This window comes from Gracilinanus agilis, chromosome 2, assembly GCF_016433145.1.
Source record: "Gracilinanus agilis isolate LMUSP501 chromosome 2, AgileGrace, whole genome shotgun sequence".
Lineage (NCBI taxonomy): Eukaryota > Metazoa > Chordata > Mammalia > Didelphimorphia > Didelphidae > Gracilinanus > Gracilinanus agilis.
In genome coordinates, this window is record NC_058131.1 from 629,145,168 (window position 1) to 629,162,772 (window position 17,605).

Consider the following 17,605-nt stretch of genomic DNA (forward strand, 5'->3'; position numbering starts at 1 on the left):
GGGCATTCTGGTTTCAAATTCAGTTTTCCTGCCATTACTAAGTGATGCCACAAGCATATTAAAAGATGTGTGAAAGAGACCAGGAGCCCTTAGACATGCATATGTCTGGGCTTCCTCCTTGCTAGCTGTTGATGTTAACTTCTTCATCTGTTGAAATGGAAATCATGCTACTTGGAAGCATATTTCACAAAGTTATAAGAATTAGATGAGGCAATGCCCTTCGAATGAATATCCATTAAGTGCTTGACTAATGTGAGACATTATCATTTTTACTTGAAAGAAGGGGCATCGGGCTAAATTGCCAGGGTCCTACTTCTCCCCACTCATGGTTTATGAGATATCTAGCATAAGACCTGGATCCTAGATTTGAAAAATAGTCATAGAAAATTGTATAGTAATATCTCTCTCCTTTAAATCTACAAGGGTTTATTTATTGGGCTAGCTGTCATATATTATAGGTGCTCAAAATGTTTGATGATGATGGGAGAAACAATTTCAGAAAAAGAAATATAGATACAAGATACAATTGAACCCTTCATTTTATTCATGAAGAAACCAGAGGAAGCCAAATGAAGTGATTTGCTCAAACTCAGACATAGCAAGATAACCAGAACTAAGGACGAGGTCACTTGACTTCTAGTCTTGTGTTCTTTTCAAAGTACCAGGTTGATGTCATTCTTGCCTTATAGTGGTTTACATCATAGTTGGGAAGAAAAAAATCTGATATTTTAAACAATTGGAGCCCTAACCAAGTTAATCTTGGTAAAGCAAATTTTTGAATATGTGGCAATTATAAACAGTAGGATTTCAGAGAAGGAAATGATCAATCTATTTATAAGTTTTGCTATTACACTGTTAACTCCTTGAGATAGGGACTATCTTTTGCCTTTCTTTGTATCTTCAGCTCTTGGTACAGTGCCTTGCAAATATAGTAGATATTAAATAAATGCTAGCTGATGGGCAGCTAAGTGGTTTGGTGGATAGAGTCAGGCTTGGAGGCAGGAGGTCCTGGGTTCATATGTGACCTCAGATACTTCATAGCTGTGTGATCCTGGGCAAGTCACATAACTTCAATTGCCTAGCCCTTACTGCCCTTCTGCCTTGGAACTGATACCTAGTATCAGTTCTAAGAAGGTAAGAATTTAAAATAAATAAATGTTAGCTGACTGATATCAAAATAGGCCATTGGGAAAGGTTAGGCTCACAGGACTAGGTTTTGGATCTTGAAGAATGTTTAAGATTAGATAAGGCAGAAAAGAAAACAGTCACTAGGACTATATAAATAAGTCCCCAAATTATTGCAAAACCAAAAGAGAGTCCATTGAGCAAATGTTCCCTAAAATTTTTAGAAAGTAGGAAGCTTAAACTACTAAGGTATCTTCTAGCTTTATCTATAAACTACTTTTGGCATTGTACCAAATAGGCAGAATGGTTAATAGGACCTTTGGGGCTTCTTACATTCCCCAGAAGTCCAAATAAAACTATATAATTTCATTGAGCCTCTTTCTCATTCTACAACACATTAGTTAACCTTCAAAACTGGATCTAATGAAAAAAATAACTTTAGATTATTTTCCTCTAAAGCATCTCTCTGAATCATTGTTGAGTTCTAGTATTGGGGTATACAATATTCTGTATGTCTATACTGTTTGTTTAGAATGTACACTATTGTCTTGTGTAGAGTGTAAGCCCTTAAATCCTATATGATATCACAGTAAATCCACAATGTCATGAGGTCAGATATAGTATTGTTTCTTATGCAAATTACTGCCTCTCTTCCCCTCTCCTCCTAACTCTTATAAAATAGGATTGGAATGAGATTAGTTTTTCATTTTAGATACATTCCTCTTTTCACTCTGTCACCTTGTTGCTTTCCCACTGCAAATAAATGATACTTTTAATGGTTCTTCCCATTCTCTTTAAGAGAGCTTCCTATAGGCTTCATCTTCACTTTCCATCTCCAATCTCTTTTCTTGGAGCTTCTCCAAATGGCTTCTGCCCTCTCTGCTTCAGCAAAACTACTATTGCGAAGGTTTCCACATCCCTTTAACATTTAGGATTACTCATGGAATCATGGTGAGTGAAATACAGCTGCTGTGTTTTTCCTCACCATTATAATGTTGAAGAAGATATCTTACTGAGAGCAATAGAAATTGGTTGACTCAGAATTCCTAGACAAAATTTATATGGACGATAACATTTTCTATTGCCAATTGATCCATGTATTTCAGATTGGGTATATTGGTTAGAAAATTGGGTTGACACTTGGGATATACATTAAAATACATCACGGAACATTTTATGTTTGTTTCCATGCTGTCATGCTGTCTGAAGAGGCTGAACTTAAATCTTTGTACTTGAAGGAAGAGTTGTTCCAACAGAGCTGTCATCGTCAAGTTCAAGGCATTAGGAATTGAACCCAAGGATAAATTTAATATGAGCAAAGTAAATTATATGATTGATGCTTTGAGTAAAAATAAATTTGATATTTATAATTTTATAATGCTTTTTTTATGTTGAAGGCAAACTGCTTTACGAAGCTTTCAAAGGCTCCTACCATATACAAAGTAATAGGAAGAGTAGTACTAGATGGTATGGGTCATCAAACTCTCAGAGTTGAAATATTCTGCACGATTCAAAACCAGGTTAAGGTATGGAACTATGATTTTCTCGACTATATTTTATTGTTCTTTATTCGTGACTATTTACTGTGCATTGGGTTCCAAGGTACTAATAGACTAATGGTGATTTATTTGAATTATAAAAAATAATATAAATTTTTTATATATTTCAATTATATATTTGAAATATATTTGAATTATAAAAAAATAATGCTAGTACTTTCCCTCTGAGACTCTCTCCAATCTATCCTGTATATATCTTGTTTGTACATAGTTGTTTGCATGCTGTTTCTTACATTAGATTGAGCTCCTTAAGAGCAGAAATTGTTTTTGCCTTTCTTTGCTTCTCCAGATCTTCTCCCAGCAGCTGGCACATAATAGGTACTTAATAAAAACCAGCTGACTGACTAAAAACATACTTTAAATTCAGTTATAGTAACAAATTGCTTATTTACAGAGAGCCAATTTGCTGTAGATGAAAGAACACTGGATATAAGATCAAAACGTAGGGGTTTGAACCCTGGCTTTGCTATTTAATGACCATATGATTTGGTGCACTCAGTTATGTCATACTTAAAATGAGAATTACATCTAAGGTCCTTTCCAGCTCTTAAACTCGATAGATCTATATATCTATCTAAGAGATATGAATCATGCCAATAACACTATCATCCATAGTGATTTTTAAGTCTTTTTAAAAATATACTTAGGAGCTTTAATAGACAACATGGGTGAGCAGTATGATGTGACCTCCCAAATAGCACCTACGTTCCTTGTCTGTTAAAGTATCCAGGCTAGGAAGATGAAAGCAACAGGACTATAGGCTTATAAATTTATAGCAACCAGGAGATTTAAAGATTTTTTTCCCAAACCCTTCATTTTACAAATGAGGAAACTGAGGCCCCCCCCAAAAAAAGTAAGGTGACTTTCCCAAGCTAGTAAATTTCCAAGTCAAAATTTTAACTTGGGTTCTCTGATTCCAGATCAAGTGTTCTTTCTATCACATTGTTTTTAGCTTGCTGCATGTATATTGCCCTGATTATCTATTGACTGCCATTATTTTGAGTGTCCTTTCAGGAATCTATCTGGCCTTCTCCAAACTCATTCCTTACTTAGACTTGGAATTTGTTTACTGGAGTGTTTGTTTTATTTTTATTTTTTCAATTATAGAACACTAGGAATTTATTATGCCCACATTTCCCCAATCCAAACAGCACCCACAGTTCAGCCACATATGTTGTTTTCATTAATATATGTAACATTTCAAGGAAGCATCAACAATTTGAAATATGTCCAAAGCACAATAATGCCCCTCTCCCTTCTTTTCGTGTTGACTTAAATTTGAATATTTTAGGTATCTAAATGGTTTGCTTTGGACCTTGACACAACAGAGTAGAGCAATGGAAAGGCCATTGGACTGAAAGTCAGAAAACCTATATTCTAGTCTCAACTCTGCCACAATGAGGCTATCAACATTCCATTTGCTCAGGTTTTCAATGTAGGTGTCATCCTCAACTCCTCATTCCCTTTCACCCTCTTATGCTAATCTGTTGTTAAGTCTTTTTGATTCTACCTTCATATAGCATCCCTTACATAAGACTCCTTTCTGTCTTCTGACACTGTCATCCCCTTGGTCCAGGCTTTATCACCTTACCCCCATGGGGGGATTACAGCAGCCATCCAGTTGTTTGCATGTTGTCTCCCTAGTTGGTCTCCCTGTTTCAAGTCTCCCCTGACTCCAGCAAATCTTCCATTCATTGGTCAAATTGGTGGTCTCCCCCTAATGCAATAAATTCCATTGGTTCCCTATCACCCCCAAGATCACATACAAAATCCTATGCTATTCAAAGCCCTTCATTACATGGTTGCCTTTGACCTAGATTTTTTAACATTCATTCAAACCCCACGTACTCTTCAATCCGATGTCAATAGCCTGCTTACTTTCTTTACACGAAGAACTCCATCTTGCAATTTTAAATATAGTAGGACCTTATTTTTGACCAATGATCATTCATAACCAATATGTTCCAAGCCCCTCTGAAAATCTGAAAAATCACACAAAAAAACCCTGAAAATCATATATAATAGCAACCAATGACCTCCAGGAATTGATGCAAAGCGAAAGGAGCAGAACCAGGAGAACATTATACACAGAGACTGATACACTATGGTACAATCGAATGTAATGGACTTCTCTACTAGCAGCGATGCTATGATCCAGGACAGTTCTGAGGGACTTATGATAAAGAATGCTGCCCATATCCAAAGAAAATTGTGGGAGCTGAAACACAAAAGAAAAAAAACTACTTTATCACATGATTCAATGGGGAAATGATAGAGGATGTAGACTCTAAATGATCACTCTATTGCAAATATTAATAATATGGAAATAGGCTTTGAACAATGATGCATGTCAAACCCAGTGGAATTGCTTGTTGGCTATGGGAGAGGGGAGAGAGGAGGGGAGTGAAAGAAAATGAATCATGTAACCATGGGGAAAATATTCTAAATAAATCAAATCAATGCATTTTTAAAAATAATAGCAACCTCCATTATTTAATACAGATTTCTTATATGAACATACCTAGGCACTTAAAGAGTTTTCTTAGGCTTATCAGACTACCAGCATCACTTTGGGGCCATTATTAATAACTAAACAGTTTTAATGAAACAAAGACACAGATTTGGCTTGTTATAAGCAAGAACTCTGGACAAAGACTGATCCCAGAGCTAATGTCTAGTGCAAAATAATGTAATGACTCACACTAAAGCTTCTCAGAACAAGAATGAGTTTGATTGGTCAGACTGCTGCAAGACTTTATACCACTTGGGGAAATGGTAAATATTTTAGCACAAATTTAAAAAATTTGTTTGTATTTTTCTGCCTTTATTTTTTTCAATTGCCAATCTTATATACCTGAATTCATGTGTCTTGAGTTTGAATAAAACAAGGTTCTACTGTACTTTCACTGGCTATTTCCCAAGTCTGAAATTCTTTCTCTCCTCACCTCTACTTCCTGTCTTTCCTAAAGTCCTATCTAAAAGAATGTTGTCTGTAAGATGCCTTTCCAATCCCTCTCAATCTCATACTACCTTTCTTCTGATTATCTTTAATTTATTATATATATATATCCTGTTTGCATGTTGAGATCAGGAGACTGAGTCCCTCCCCCCTTTCACTGTATCCCTAGTGCTTAGTACAATTCCTAGAACATAGAAGGTGTTCATTAACAAATGCTTGCTAACTGATTGACTTTGGACAAGTCATTTCCCCTCCCTGGGTTTGTTTCCTTCTTATTAATTGATTTTTAAGGTTTTTGCTAGCTTTCAAATTCTATATTAATATAACCAGTACTATTAGCTTAGACTAAAGGATTACTACTATTACCATAAACAATACATAAAGGAGTTAATTTATAATGGTTATATTGTTGTCATAGGCATTCTTTGGTGTGATCAATTTTATACTATATTTAATACATACTTGTTGTTAACAAATGACTGCTTCTGTCTCAATTCTCTCCAAAATGATAATTCTTATAAAATATATTATTCTATTAGAATACAGAATATATAGAATATAGAATTTGTTGGAGACTGCAAAGGGGTCTTAGCAATCAACTATCTTGTCTTTCATTTTATAGATGGGGAAACTGAGGTCCAAAGTAGGCGAATGATTTGCTCAGTCCTAAATCTGCAGTCAGTGCTAGAACCCAGATTTTATATCTCTCAGACTAGTATTCTTTCTACTGCCCCATGATGATAATCTTAATTGATAGATTAAAGCACTTTCTGCCTATAATGTATATCTTCATTTGAACTTCTTAACTCTTTGGAAGATAAACATTGCTAGAAGCTATTAACTACTTAAAGCAGAGGTGCTGATACAATAAAAAGGGTGAGATTTAAGAATTTAAAGGGTTATTTTAGTTTGACTTTCTGGAACAAAATTACATCTCCCCTATCTCCCCAGAATGACAACAAAATATCTCAGGGTTAGGATTCATTATTTCAAGATGGAAAAAAATGGATTATGTTGGTGAAATTTCTACAACTTAACTAGAAAGTGGAATTAATTTGTATGATTTTCAGAGTATTACTTCTGCTGTCATCTCCTCTCACTTTGAAGTGCTGGAAACTGCAATGCCTGACACAGTGGATGCAGTAGAATTAGAACGGAATGAAGCCATCAGTGTGGCTGTGCAGTGGGTAAATGAGTCAATGACAGAACTTCTGGAAGGATTGGAACCTACCCAACAGGAAGTGGCGGATCAGTTACTTACGTAAGTCTTTGGCACAGACAAAAGTCTACTTTACTTTGACTTCACCTAGCATGGTAGAGAGTCTCAGTTTTCTAATGGGAGCTCCTCAAAGTGACTTTTAAGAAAAAGAGGTACTAAGTTCTACATCTGGAATTTGAACACAGGACTCCAAACCCGGGACTTTATCCATTTTACCATACTTTTCACACATGCCATTCATTTATTTAACAACTTCTCACACCATTTATTTGACAAATTCTGCTGATTCTAATTCCAGAGTACCTCGCCTATTTGTTCTCTCTCTGTCTCTCTGTCTCTGTCTCTGTCTCTGCTTCTGTTTCTGTCTCTCTTCCCTCTTACCCTTACCTTATGTCTTGGAACTGATACAAGGCAGAAGAGCAGTTAAAGGCTAGGCAATCAGGGTGAAGTGACTTGCCCAAGGTGACATAGTTAGGAAGTGCCTGAGGCCAGATTTGAACCCAATTCTTCATAACTCCAGGCCTGGCTCTCTATCTACTGAGCCACTTAGCTGCCCCCTCCTCCACCTAATTTTACAGATAAGGAAACTGAGGCAAACAGAATTAAATGACTTGCCCAGGGTCCCTCAGTATCTGAGGCCAGTTTTGAACTCAGGAAGATGATCTGGCACTTTATACACTATGTCACCTGCAAGCTGCCTAGAAGTTTGTCAATTTAAATTTTAACAACATCCATAATTATTCAGGTTAGATGTCTTCATATTTTTAAAATTAAAGTGCCTTTTTTTTTCAAACATTCTTCAAATAATACTCTGTAGAATCTAAACATATATTTGATTATTTCAGGACCAAAATTAACTTCAATTAAATTTGTTTCTTTTATTAATATTGATCTAGAAAATCCAAATGAGGACTTGGCTTTTCTGAAGCAGTTAAAAAGTAGAGTTAATTCTTGAAACACTAATTATGCCTCTGGGCCTAACTTTACTATGTGACAAAACTATATTCTTGGAAAAGAATATTATAATAGAATGTTTTTTATCCCCATCAGGAATTTTTTTGCAAATAAACTACAAGAAGATAAAGAGAGTAAAGAATTAGAACTTAGCCTGCAGCAGCCATTATCCCTAATGTCTCTCCAACCCCCATCACCACCTCCGCCACCACCACCGTCTTCAAAGAAGAAAGGACAAAAAGGTTTGAGCTTAATGAATTTACAGAAAGTTCTTTAGCCTTTGTGTGAACAAGGAGGGATAGAAGATTCTCTTGGTTCTTTGACTTGGATTCTGTCTTTATAGTCACTCTGGGACAGACCTGAGTTAGACTTTTAAACTTACCCATCATGGAATAATGTTTCATCCTTATTAAAATGGTAGATCAGCAGAAAGAAGCTATTCATTCAAGGAGATTCAGAAAATGATGTCAGAAAGGTGTGATGGGATTTCCTCCTCCCTAAAAGACCTCCTTGTTTGACAAGCCCACTATTCTCCCCCTTGTTCCATCTTCTCTGCCCTTTCCCTATATTGCCCCTTCCCAGCAACTGCCTAGAAAAACAATGAAGCATGACTCTGCTTAGTAGCAGATTAAAAGCCCAGACCCCATCTGGGGGCAGATTTCTAAATAGGAATAAAATAGCTTTTTGGGAAGGAAGCATCCATTTGTTTGAACTTGCTCCCCATCACACATTCCTCCTTGTTAGTTTGGTCTTAAAGTGTAGAAGTATAGAAATATAGAAAGTGTAGACATATCCTTTAAGGCTATTTAAACTACCAATTCTCACTAATAATATCATAATAGAATAGCTCCACTTACAAAAGAAAAACACCTAACCAAACAATTAACAAATGAAAAAGGTTCAGGAAAACATCTCCCATGGCCACTTAGCGTATGTTTGTCTCTTTTTCCCAATCTTCCAGGTAAGAAGGAAATTATTCCAGAGAAACCAATCCCACCAGCAGAACCTCCTGAGCCCATTCTCCACGGTAGTATGGCCGTAGGGGCTGTATCATTAGCTGTGGCGAAAACATGTGCTACACTGAGCAATACTCCATTGTATTTAAATATTGCATCACTGAAATACAAACGGGTCAGTATCTATCACAGAGTAAACTGAATCACTGAGTTAACAAGGGACTTTTTTTGGTAACTCGTTTCCATGGGCCTGTCCCTGTTTCTAGGAATCACCAAGGACATTGTCTCTTCCTTTGCTGATGATCACCATGCTCAGCTGTGGGAAGTCATCGCCTGGAAAACTGAATCTGATGAAAGAAGTGATCTGTATCCCACACCCTGGATTAACCGTTCAACAAGTATTTCAGACTCTCACAATTTTTATAGAAATATACTTGCTTTTGTCTGCATTTTTTTCCACATAGGCTCACTAGATCTATGGCCCCAGGGATAGGAGTAGTAAAGGAGGGAATTGGGAAAAGCTACCTGGAAGGGGCATAGAAAAAGGAAGAGGGATGTCATAAAGTGGAGCATGGGCCAAAACTAGGCCATTTCCATTTATTCTTTTTATTAAATGTTCTACAAATGGAATATATGCATCGAATGAACCAATCTTCCCTTGCAACTAATTAGCTACATAATAGCAATACTGGTTGATTAGAGAAGTTAGAATTTGCTCTTAGTGGAAAATACACTAGACCTGGGCAGCTAGGTGATGCATGCAGTAGATAGAACACTGGGTTTGGAGCCAGGAAGATCTGAGTTCATATGTGACCTCAGACACTTACCAGCTGTATGACCCAGGCAAGTCACTTTACCCCCATTTGTCTTAGTTCCTCATCTGTAAAATGGGGACACACTAAAGAAGGAAATGGCAAACCCCACTCCATTATCTCAGCCAAGAAAACTCCGTGGAGGTAGTGTTGGACATGACTAAACAATTCAACGATAACTACAACAACACTAGACTTAGATTTGATTCTGTAGTTAATTAGTTATATAGCATTGAACTCAATTTTCATATAACCTTTCTAAGCCTTAGTTGTGAGCTCATTGGTTAAACTGGGAATAATTAAACTAACATTACTGAAGTCACAGGTTTGTTGCAAAGATAAAATGCGATAACATAGATGACCGTGCTTTTGCCATATAAAAATGATCTAGGAATGGTAGGTTGTACCACAAATGACTGAAAGTTGAACTATTAAGATCCACTTTGTTAAGAAACCCTGAATCTTGTGTCATTAATTTTACATTCAAACACTGGTCATCAGTCTCTACTGCTGTCTAGATCACTGCTTGAGATGATGCTCTTGTGGCTTTAATAGGCAACTCCTTTGCCTCTTCTTAAATATTATGTCCCAGTTTTCCCCAGATACTTATACACTGAGGAACACAGAGTCGACTGTAAATCTAATATCTCTTACTATATAATAGTTTGTTTCTAAAAAGTTATATGTATATTATTTTAGTAAACAATCATTTTCAGGGGGACTTTTTAGGAAAATGTTCAGAGTTCTTTTGTATAAACTGAAGCAACATGGAATAGTGAATAGAGAACCATGCTGGAAGCCAGAAAGCCCTAGGTTCAAGTGGCTTCTGACACATACTGGCTCTATAGCCTTGGGCAAGTCACTTGACCTGTAAGCAATTCTCTCAGGTCTCTCAGTTGCAGGGAAGGTATTGACTTGCATTGTTAGAAGGAATTTCCTCCCGGAGAGTTGGCTATACCAATGAAATGAGGTCTAGTTTCTGTCTGAGGGTATTCCTTTTAGTGTAAGTCAAATATCCTTTTTGTAAAAATGAATAAGCATCTACTAATTTATCTTTGGGGCAGCTAGATGGCACAGTGTATAGAGTGCTGGGTCTGGAGTCAGGAAGACTCATCTTCCTGAGTTCAAATATGGCCTCAGACATTCATTGTTGCTGTTGTTCATTATAGCTAGAGGAGCCAAGAAAGATTTCCTGTAGAAGGTGGTTCTTGAGCTGAGCCTTGAAGAAAACTAGAGACTCTTATAAGGCAAAGGTGTGGTAGGAGTACATTCCAGGTATGAGGATGTACAAAGGTCTGGGGATGGGAAATATACTGCTACATATAAGGATCACATAAGGAACAAGAAAGCCAATTAAACTGAAATAGATAAGAGCATGTGACTGAGAGGAATGTATGCTGAGCAGAAATCAGAGCCTATTTTCAAATAACTATAGGTTTAGTGTAAAATTTTCCATTTAAAATATACAAACTACATTTTATGAAGATCATGATTTCCTTTGCACAGGGTATCACAATGCTTCTAGAAATCCAGAAACAAATTATAAAGATTATTGACAAAGTAAGTAAAAAGACTTGATTACTACTTGATGTGTTAATGAATACTCACATACTTTCTAGTATCAAATCTAGCATATATTATGGAATTCTATAGACATTATTATTGTTCTGGAAAACGTATTCTCCTTCCTACTGGGTCCTTTTATGGTATACATTCTGTCTGATGGGTAAGGGTCTCAGATCTAGTTATGTTTCTTTTTAATGGAGGCTTCATTGAGATTTCAAAGGGAAATGGTCCCAGTGTTTTGTCTGACTTTAGAGAGAACAAATCTTCAATTCTAGTACCCTAATGTCACACAATGGATGTAAGACCCCCTCGAATATGAGGTAAGAATCTTCTGCCAAAAGGAATATGTCCTCAATCTGACTTTAAAACAGTCAGTAATAAAGGAAAAGTACTACTTTGGAAGTCTTTAGAATTGACACTGAATTTTGGAGATAGAGCCATGTGTTGAAACCTAGATTAAAGTACTTGGTAATAGCCACCATTTTCTCATTAACTATACTGAGGAAATTAAAGTCTTCCTCTCCAAGCATTTGAATGAATAAACATCAGTCAGATATCAGCAATGCAAGAAACCTTGAAGATTTCTTAGTTCAGCTTTTATTATTTTAGGAGTGAGGAAACAGTCTCAGAAAAGTGAAATAACTTGCCTGAGGTGACACAGAAAGTTAGAGGTAGAATCATGACTAGGAACCCAAGAGTCCTGACTTCCAAAGCAAGGCTTTTTTTTCCCTCTTTACCACCACACTTCCTTTTAAAAGATGAAACAAAATTTCAAGTGTTTAAACATAAAAATTGTGACTAGTATGCTACTTGACCAAATTCTTTCAAAAGAGGTTTTTACAGGTTAGAATATTAACAATGCAGGGAGAAAATGTTATATTTAAGTGTGTAAGGTGGCATCATATTTTTAAAAACAGTTAAGCACATCCATCCATTAGTTCTTCATTTTAAATCCATTTTGAAAAATGGACTGGAGAAATGGAATATTTTCAGTGGGTAATGACTATCATCAGTCACATTAAAGCTCAAATCAACACAAAGCATTTATGAAAATGAATAAAGGCACCAAAGACATGACTTCTCTTTTCTAAGTGGAAAATGCCAAGTCTGGGACCATCATTTATTGACATCACTATTCTTTGCTTCAGTTACAGAATATTTGGTACTGATGTTTTGGGCCAATGGGGGTTGGTGGAAAGGAGAGACAATCACTCCTTATGCTATTCTTCCCTTGCAAGTGCTTGGACCACTCTGTGAGTTTACTGAATAGCCAGTACTTGCTAACAAAAAATTTTGTTGTTTTTATTTTAATTTAACTTTTTTTTTAAACCCTTGTACTTTGGTGTATTGTCTCATAGGTGGAAGAGTGGTAAGGGTGGGCAATGGGGGTCAAGTGATTTGCCCAGGGTCACACAGCTGGGAAGTGGCTGAGGCCGGGTTTGAACCTAGGACCTAGGTCTCTAGGCCTGACTCTCACTCCACTGAGCTACCCAGCTGCCCCTATTTTAATTTAACTTTAAAAAATAATCCATCTCTAAAAGAAACATTTATTCTGGAACAAAATTTCATATTTTGTTCATTAAGTAAAGGATGGGAATCTGGTTCTATACCATCATCAAACTGAAGTTCAATGAATTGAGTAAAGAAGACTATATGTTTTTGCCAATCAGTCAAATATTCATTGTACCTCTACTCAATGAAAACCACCACAGGGGAAGGGAAGGTGAAAAGAACTACATATGGTGACATCCTGGGCTTCTATAGTCTCTTTTGCTTATGTATAGCTATGAGCATGTGACAATGGAAAGATAACAGAGGATAACTGTTACATGCCTACATTTATGACATGTGACTATAAAAGAATGAGACCAATTTATCAACAGCTGAACCAGAACTCATTACTCCAAATGCCTATAGTTCCCTTTAAAACAATCACACTTATTTCAGGAATTCTTCAGTAATTCCATATTTTGGACTTTTGGGGACTCTTAGACCCCTTTTTTTAATAACTACCTTCAAGATCCCATTTATAAGCCCCACAAATCAATCATTCTCACTATTTTGTAGTCATATCTTGATTTTTTTTGAGCCATATCTAGTTGAATGTACATTTTACTCACCAAGTTTGGCCCCAAAATGACTTTTGGCTTTTTCCAAAATATCAAATCCACCTTCAGAGGATGGAGATTTGCCACGATTGATAATATAGGAGAAAAAAGAAAAGAAGCCACCAGCTATGTGTTGTAGACCCTGAAGATAATTCCTCAAAAGGGCATTGCTTTTTAGTCCCACTGCCCTAGATATATGCATGTGATTATGGGTGACAGATGTAGCTGATAGATGTCAGACATCAAGGAAAAGCTTTTACTCTCCACTATGTTTATCCCCAACATTGACAGATAGATACTTATGTGCCTGAAAAAGTTTTGGGAGTCATTGACAGAATTCATCCATGTTTGTTAAAAATGTCCTATACTTAGGCTGTGTGTAAAATTCTCGTGAGTTACCAGGTCCTGAAGATGTAAACAGAGAAGTTAGCAACAGATATATATATATATATATATATATACAATCTGTGGTACTGACTCATTGCTGTGATGGCTTGCCAAAAAAATAGGATAGTTGCTTCTGCTGTTAATGTCTCTTTGAATCCCATCCGATTCTTGATCGGTTTTCTTTCTTTTTCTTCTCACAGCCCCATACTCCAAAGCCAGAGACCAAAAAAGGTCATAATGGGAAAAAAGGTGGTGCAGTAAGTAAATCAATCAATCAGCAAACATTTCTAAAGTACCTCGTATGTGCCTGTGCTAAGCACTAATGGAGTTGGATTCCAACTCTAAATAATTCTATAGATATATGGGCATATTCTGACACTGGGAAGAAATACAGCTCCTAGAGTCTTTTGAAACTTGGGTCCCCTCCCAAGGCAGTCAATCTAAGTCTTCCTAGAAAGACTCTTACATGTGTATATATTGTCCCACATGTTTTCTCCACAGAATATTTTATTTTTCAAATTCGTGGGTAGGGTTAGGACATTTGATAGGCATAGAGTTCTGTCTGATAAACAACCTTGCCTAATTAGGCTGCCTGGTTATGAACACCTTATTTAAGGTGCTACTTACTGAAATTTTTGAAAGCAGTGATTAATCATGAGTGGAATGGGATTATTTCTAAAACTTCTCCAAGCAGCGTATTGGGGGCAATTGAATGGCTGGTTGCTAGTAATTCATTCAGACTGACAGCAGAGATGGCCAAAGCTTTTATTTTCCTTCAAAGAATACAGAAACAAACCAACCAGATACTACAGGGCAATCCCATCTGCCCTCTTATCTCAACTGAGTTGCAAAAACCATTTCAAAGATAATGCTGCCATGAATTCAAATTGGGTCAGGAAAGCCAATGGAATAACACCCCTCCATGCCGACAATGTGTAAATATAACAAGCAAGAAACATGTCTTACGATGAAAGTTTTGCCACAAAGACAACCCCTTAAAAAACAGGTTATGTTTAAGGCATTCAAATTGATTTAAGTTTTACAGTTACATTCTCACGAAAAGGTTTCTTTCTCTGTGCTTTAAACTGCTAATTCCCATCAAAGTCAGCCACTTCTCTAACAACTAGCTGCAATCTTTTTTTTTTTTTTTTTTTTTTTTTTGGCAAAATGTTCATACATATGCTTGGGTGCAAGTTACATTGTAGATTTTAGAAAACTTTCTGATGTAAGACTTTTCAACATATTCATCTCCCACTTCATTCTTCTGGGGTGTGTGTGTGTGTGTGTAAAGGAAAGATTCCTAATGAGTACTACGATCATCTGTATCTATGCCAGTGACAATGAGCTCTTCACATGGTTTTTTACATTAGCTTGTGCTGTCACCATAACAACTCACATTTCAATAACACTTTAAAGCTTTACCAAACACTTTCCTTATAATAACCTAGTAAAGTAAGTAGAGCAAATATTATTTTCCTCAGATTTAATTAAAGAAACTGAGATTCCATGGCATTAAATGATCTGCTTGTGATCCCGTATCTCATATATGTTAAAACCAGGAATTAAACCCAGATTTCCTGACTCCCACATCTATCTATTACAACATGCAACCTCATTTTTTTCATCTCTTTAGTTTGTGCTTTTGAGTATAATTGACTTATTTATGTCCCTTTTTATTTGGATGACTTATTGCAGTGTTTTTACCTATGAAGAGGTCAGAATTTTTATATACCTATTATCATTAGGGTTTGCCTTCTAAATAGAACAGATCTCTAGTAAATCTCTCCCATCTCCCCATTCTGCTCTGTCTTTCCCGACTGAGTACCTGAAACCTAAAATCAAATTTCAGAACTTCATCCTATTAGTTTTAAGACAGTAATTTCTATTAAAATTCAAATCTCAATGACTGTCATAACATTTTATTAATTGTTATGCCCTCAATCAATAAACATTTATTAAGCATGTCTCTAATACTATGTGCCAGGCACTATGCTAAGTGCTAGAGATACAAAAAGTGGCAAAAGACAGTTTCTACCCTCCAGTGGCTCACAATATAATGGGGGAGTAATCAAACCCTGCTATGAATAAAGGTCTCAAATCTAGGGTCCTACTGAAGTACAAAAAAGGTAGAAAATGGAAAAAGTTCCAGGTCCCAAGATGAACTTTGCCTTTTGACAGTTGAGGAGTGGATAATATGTACCATGACAATAAAACAGAAAAACAGGGAAACAATGTACAGTATTCACATGAAGGCAGGGAGACTCCTATCCACAAATGAATGGAAATTATCACCAACCTATCTGATATAGAAAGCCCAAGAGGTTGTCCGGAGGTTGTAGGGAGCAGGAAACAGACTCCACACACCAGTAGGGGAGCCCATTTTTCTAAGTTATGTCTATCTGCAAAGTATTCCTCTTGTACAAAGCTACTCACAACCTAAGAAGTTCTATTCACGTGTTCTTTTTGGTTTGTCTTGCAGACTCAGATATTTGGCAAACTGTCCTACATAGGCTGTTTATCAATTAACTATGATACTATTGAACAGCCATTGCTTTTACTACAAGGAATCTGTGGCAACTTGGGACTGGAGTTAGGAATCAACTTATATTTAGCCATAAACTGTGCTGCACATGAATTTATCGATTATGTAAGTTTTGCTTTTGGTATCTTCACATTTTTAAGGTCTCTATGCTAAATTTTTGCTTGCAAAAAATAATAATGTATATTGAATGAATGGTAGAATGAGAACTGTATTAGACGCAGGAGACTTGAATTTTTATTCACTTCTCCGCTATACCTCCACCATGATATTTGGGCAAATCATTTCATTTATCTTTATAATAGTCTCAAATGTGAACTCTCATTTATCATCATCATATAACAATTAGATCAGCTCTATGGACCTTTACTTTTCTAGAATTCTGCAGCTTCATGTTTCAAATCCTTGGAAGCTCAAAAATGGACAATATCTCTCTGAAGTCATCCCCACCTATCTCCTTCTTCCTCCAGTGTCTGTGAAGAAGCATTCTTTATCCTTGCAAAAGCCAACCCTTCTATTTGTGTCCTTGATCCCATCACCTCCTGCCTCTCCAGAGGGTTTTCCTCAATTATCTAATTTCTCTCTCTCCCCCCCCCCAACACACTTTGGTCTCTTCCTGTCTACTTACTTATTTTCAACTGCCAGCAGACACTCAAGTCTTCCCCATACTTTAAAAACAAAACAAAGCAAAACTCACTAGATCCAACCATCTTCACTAGTTGTTTTTCTCCATTTCATATCCCTCTTTCAGCTAAACTCAAAAAATCTGTATCTGTACTAGTTGCTTCCATTTCTTCTCTCACTTTCTTTTGAACCCTATGCAATCTGACTTCCATCCTCCTTATTCAACTGAAAGATCTTCCTCCAAAGTTACCGGAGATCTCTTAGTTTCTGAATCTAATGGCCTTTCCCAACTCCTCAACCTTCCCAACCAACTCTCTGTAACAGCTGACATTGCTGACCACACTCTCTTCCTGAATACTCTCTCCTTTCTGGTTTTCCATAGCAATGCTCTTTCCTACTTTATTTTATTTGGTCTATGATGCTTTGGTTTTTCCTCCTATTCAGCTACCCCTTTTCAGTCTCCTTTATTGGATCTTTGTCTACACCATGCCTTTTAACTATGAGTATTCTCTTAAGACTCAACTCTTCTGGCCATCACTCTAAATCAGGCTTTCATCACTTCTTGCATGGACTATTGTAATTACTTTCTAGAAATGATCTCATTGTCTCAAATCCATTTTCTACACTGCCTCCATTGGTTTTCTGAAAGCTCTAGTCTTCCATCCCTATTAAATAAACTCAAGGAAATATAATCTCCCTATTTGGCATTTAAAGAGTGGTATCAATCTACTTTTCTGGCCTTATCATACATTACTCCTAGATACACACTCTATGATCAAACCAAACTTTATTTAAAA

At 36.5% G+C, this 17,605-nt stretch overlaps 1 protein-coding gene across 1 annotated transcript in view; it reads left to right on the top strand.

Annotated features, from left to right (window-relative positions):
* Positions 1-17,605, top strand: part of ENO4 (enolase 4) — a 189,314-nt gene that overhangs the window by 157,776 nt on the left and 13,933 nt on the right. Inside the window, exons 2-9 of the mRNA XM_044660184.1 lie at positions 2,523-2,651; positions 6,714-6,904; positions 7,913-8,058; positions 8,778-8,947; positions 9,039-9,170; positions 11,091-11,144; positions 13,846-13,902; positions 16,125-16,292. Of these exons, the coding sequence (XP_044516119.1) occupies positions 2,523-2,651; positions 6,714-6,904; positions 7,913-8,058; positions 8,778-8,947; positions 9,039-9,170; positions 11,091-11,144; positions 13,846-13,902; positions 16,125-16,292 (1,047 nt within the window). The remainder of the gene's footprint in view (positions 1-2,522; positions 2,652-6,713; positions 6,905-7,912; positions 8,059-8,777; positions 8,948-9,038; positions 9,171-11,090; positions 11,145-13,845; positions 13,903-16,124; positions 16,293-17,605) is intronic.